We start from the raw sequence: 4,748 nt of genomic DNA, 5'->3' as shown, positions 1-4,748 counted from the left end.
AGTCTCACTCTGTCAGGACTAGACTGGAGTGCAGTGGCATGATCTCAGCTCACTATAACCTTCATCTCCCAGGCTCCAGCGACTCTCCTGCCTTAGCCTTCCAAGTAGTTGAGATTATAGGCGGCCACCAACATACTCGACTAATTTTTGTATTTTTAGTAGAGACAGGGTTTCACCATGTTGGGCAGGCTGGTCTCGAACTATTGACCTCAGGTGATCTGGCTGTCTTGGCCTCCCAAAGTGCTGGGACTACAGGCGTGAACCACCACGCCTACCCTCATTTTTTTTTAAGAGATGTCTTGCTATGTTGACCAGGCTGGTCTCAAACTCCTGTGCTCTAGCAATTCTTCCATCTGGGCCTCCCCTATGTGCTGGGATTATAGCCGTGAGCCACCACACCCAGTGCAGAGAGTTTATTTTGTAAGCAATTACTCAACTCTGCCATTGTATCAGGAAAGCTGTCACAGACAGTACAAAAACAAATGAGAATGGCTATGTTCCACTATAATTTTACCCATAGACACTGTCATTTGAATTTCAGATAATTTACACATCATAAAATTGTATTTCTCATTTTTTTCCAACCATTTAAAAATGTAAAAAACATTCTTAGCTCACAAGTCATATAAAAACAGGTGGCAGGCCAGATTTGGCCTACGAGCTGTAGTTTGCCAATCATGAACAAAAACAAAGATATGAATTATATTTATAATAAATATTCTAACCTGGAAGGGCTTTTGGAAAATTTCATCCATTGCCAGACGACCATATTCTGTGAAGAGCTTTAAAAAAGAAGGATTATGGTTTGTAAAGCAAAATTACTTAAAATAGTTCTATGGCTTTTCTTTAGCAAAGTATTCATTAACAGACTGGATACTATCTATATTGAGACCAGAGTTCTATAGTTTCAAATGCCCACAGGAGTCATGAACCTTAAAATCATCTTGGTTATTTCTTGCTCACATCCCACATGTCAATTCATCAGCAAATCCAGAATCCAGCCCCTCACTATTCCCATGTGCCTTGGAATACTGCAATCATCTCCCAACTGGTCTCCCTGCCTCAGCCAGTGCCTCCCTACAGGCTATTCTCAATATAGCAGCCACAGTGACTCTGTTATTATATGGTTAGTTAGATCATACCATGGCTCTGCTCAAAACCCTACAACCTCATTCAGTATAAAAGCCAGTCCTTACAGTGTGATACAGCCACACTGGCCCTCCTTCCTGTTCTTCAAACATGTGGGCATACTACTGCCTTAGGACCTTTGTACTGTTCCTCCCACCAACTCTAAGTTCTCCCAAATATCCTCATGATCAGCTCACATACTTCTTAAGGTCTTTACTCAAATGGCTCCTTCTCAGTGAAGACATCCATGGCCATCTACATAAAAAGACTACAACTTTGCAAATATTTCCCAGTTCATGTCTCAAAAAAAAACTTTGTCTTAACATTTATACATTTATCATTATCTAATATACTATACCCCTTCTTATCTTGATTTGCATCTGTCGTTACTACCAGCATTTAAACTCCATGAGGACAGGAATATTTGCCTGTTTTGTGCACTACAGAATTTCTGAATTTCCAGCAACAAGAAAAGTATTAGGCCCATAGTATTTATGCCATTCATGGCCGGGCACAGTGGCTCACGCCTGTAATCCCAGCACTTCGGGAGGCCGAGGCAGGCGAATCACGAGGTCAGGAGTTCAAGATCAGCCTGACCAACATGGCGAAACCCCATCTCTACTAAAACTACAAAAAATTAGCCGGGCATGGTGGCACGCGCCTGTAATCCCAGCTATTCGGGAGGCTAAGGCAGGAGAATCGCTTGAACCCGGGAAGCAGAGGTTGCAGTGAGCCAAGATCGTGCCATTACACTCCAGCCTGGGCGACAGAGTGAGTGGAGATATATATATATATATACACATGCCATTCAAATGACTGAATTCTGGTTTTTGGGGGGTTCTTTGGTGTTTTTTTGAGACAGAGTTTCTCTCTTGTCATCCAGGCTGGAGTGCAGTGGCATGATCTTGACTCACTGCAATCTCTGCCTCACAGGTACAAGCAATTCTCCTGTCTCAGCCTCCCGATGAGCTGGGATGACAGGCGCACACTACCATGCCCGGCTAATTTTTGTATTTTTAGTAGAGACGGGGTTTCACCATATTGGCCAGGCTGGTCTTGAACTCCTGACCTCAGGTGATCCACCCACCTTGGCTTCCCAAAGTGCTGGGATTACAGACGTGAGCCACCGTGCCTGGCCTAAAATGACTGAATTCTTTAAGGTTAAGGTTTACCTGTATATTTACCACTATTTCTTTGGGAAGCCTCACTAAAAGCGTAAAACAAAGTTTAAAAGTAAATAAATAAATAAACAAATAAATAAACAGGATAAAGAAGCCTGCAGAAAAGAGCTATCAAAAACATTCTGGAGGAAAAATAGACAAATGAGACAAATGAGAACTGTCTCAAGTTTTGGCTTCCTCTGTTCTGCTAAGAAATCTGGAAGAGACAGGGGCCAAACAAGGAATAAGCAGATTCTCTAAGTAGAATGCCTGAAATGCTCAGAAATTATAAGCATGCAGTTACCTTACAAGAGGAGGTGTAGAAGTGCACTGACAACTAGGAACTATGTGAGTCTTAGGAGAAAGCACCTACACTCCCAGGTTCCCTTCTCTCACTCTCATGTGTTTCCTGTCTCCACAGAAGATGGGAATGTAGTATATGAAGATAAATCTCAAAAAAAATCTAGACTTAGACACCAAACTCAGCTGAGGTTACGAGTAAGTCTCCTACCTTCCTGGAAACAGCTATTAAGTCATATTGAGTGGTGGGACTCCTTAGCCTTTTCACCCTACTGGGTACCAGAGCAAGCTTCTACCCACCAAGGCAGGAGTTTAAAGAAATTTTCTCTAGGGAAACTGACAACTCAAGAATAAAGATCTGTAAAAAATGGATATTTGGGAGCTGGAAACAAAATAGCTAGATAACCTTGCCCAACCACCTACCTGATTGTGATCCAAACCAGTACACAAGGCCTATCCTCTTATCGAAGCTCCCAGTTTGTTAGTGGCTCTCTCTTAAACAAGTAGTCAAGGACTACCAGCTAGACATTTGAGAAAAGCCTCTTAGCAGGGCTGGGGGCTATGATTCATGCCTGTAATCCCAGCACTTTGGGAGGCAAAGGCAGGCAGATCACTTCATGTCAAGAGTTCGAGACCAGCTTGGCCAACAGAGCAAAACCCTGTCTCGCTAAAAATACAAAAATTGGGCATGGTGGAGAGCACCTATAATCCCAGCTTCTCAGGAGGCTAAGGCAGGAGAATCGCTTAAGCCTGGGAGGTGGAGGTTTCAGTGAGCTGAGATCGCACCACTGCACTCCAGCCTGGGCAGCAGAGTGAGACTCTGTCTCAAAAAACAAAAAAGAAAGAAAAAGAAAAAGCCAGGCACAGTGGCTCACAACTGTAATCCCGGCACTTTGGGAGGCCAAGGCAGGCAGATCATTTCAGGTCAGGAGCTCGAGACCGGTCTGACCAACATGGTGAAACCCTGTCTCTACTAAAAGTACAAAAAATTTAGCTGAGTATGGTGGTATGCGCCTGCAGTCCCAGCTACTCAGGCAGCCAAGGGAGCAGAGTCACTTGAGCTCAGGAGGCAGAGGATGCAGTGAACCAAGATTGAGCCACTGCACTCCAGCCTGGACGACAGAGGAAGACTCTGTCTCAAAAAAAAAAAATTACTAAAAACACAGGTTAGGTGGGAAACTTATTTGGAAGAAAAACCTGCCTTGAACTGACATGAAGCTTTTTATAGGCTTATTTACCCCCATTTCATTGGTCATGTATTTCATTGCAGAAATATTAATATTCGGGTTCTGCCTAAACATCCACACCCAGCTAATTTTTATATATTTAGTAGAGAAGGGGTTTCACCATGTTTGCCAGGCTGGTCTCGAACTCTGACCTTGTGACTCACCCTCCTCAGCTTCCCAAAGTGCTGGGATTACAGGCATGAGCCACCACACACCCAGCTGTGATTTCTTTAACATCAACATATTTAATCTATCTGGAATTTTTGTATATAGTACAAGGAGAAATATGATTTTTTTTTTGAGACAGAGTCTTACTCTGTTGCCCAGGCTGGAGTGCAGGGGTGTGATCTTGGCTCACTTCAACCTTTGTCTCCTGGGTTCAAGTGATTCTGAGGCTTAGCCTCTCGAGTAGCTGGGATTACAGGCATGTGCCACCACACCCAGCTAATTTTTTTTTTTTTTTTGTACTTTTAGTAGAGATGGGGTTTCAACATGTTGGCCAGGCTGGTCTCAAACTCCCGAACTCAGGTGATCAGCCTGCCTCAGCATCCCAAAGAGGAACAGAATTCCTAACTTATCTAAATACATAGTCAACTATCCTAACACCATTTATTGACTGATCTATTGTTTATGGTATATGCGTATATATTCTTAAGTAGAATAAAATATATGAAAATGTAGTATATCATAAGTATAGCACATTGATCGATTTTTTTCCTGAACCAATGCCATGTTCTTGTAATTATAGATTTATAATATGTACTAAGTCAATTATCTCATGTTTCTCCTACCCCCTGTAATTTCCTTGGCTGTTTTACAATTTAACTTTCCAAATTAATTTCACAACAATTCTGTCAAGTTCCCAAAATAATGCCTTTATGATTTTGTTTAGTGGGGAAGAACTGACAACCTTATAATAGTCTCAAATGAGATA

General features: G+C 42.4%; 1 protein-coding gene across 1 annotated transcript in view; it reads right to left on the bottom strand.

Annotated features, from left to right (window-relative positions):
* The window catches only part of ATL3 (atlastin GTPase 3), a 56,963-nt gene that overhangs the window by 18,639 nt on the left and 33,576 nt on the right, over window positions 1–4,748 (bottom strand). Inside the window, exon 6 of the mRNA XM_017516888.2 lies at window positions 726–782. Coding sequence (XP_017372377.1) covers window positions 726–782 — 57 coding nt within the window. The remainder of the gene's footprint in view (window positions 1–725; window positions 783–4,748) is intronic.

The sequence above is a fragment of the Cebus imitator genome, unplaced genomic scaffold, assembly GCF_001604975.1.
Source record: "Cebus imitator isolate Cc_AM_T3 unplaced genomic scaffold, Cebus_imitator-1.0 Scaffold609, whole genome shotgun sequence".
NCBI classification, from domain to species: Eukaryota; Metazoa; Chordata; class Mammalia; order Primates; family Cebidae; genus Cebus; species Cebus imitator.
Note: the sequence above shows the minus strand (reverse complement) of the source record. Positions and strands in the feature narration are given on the sequence as shown.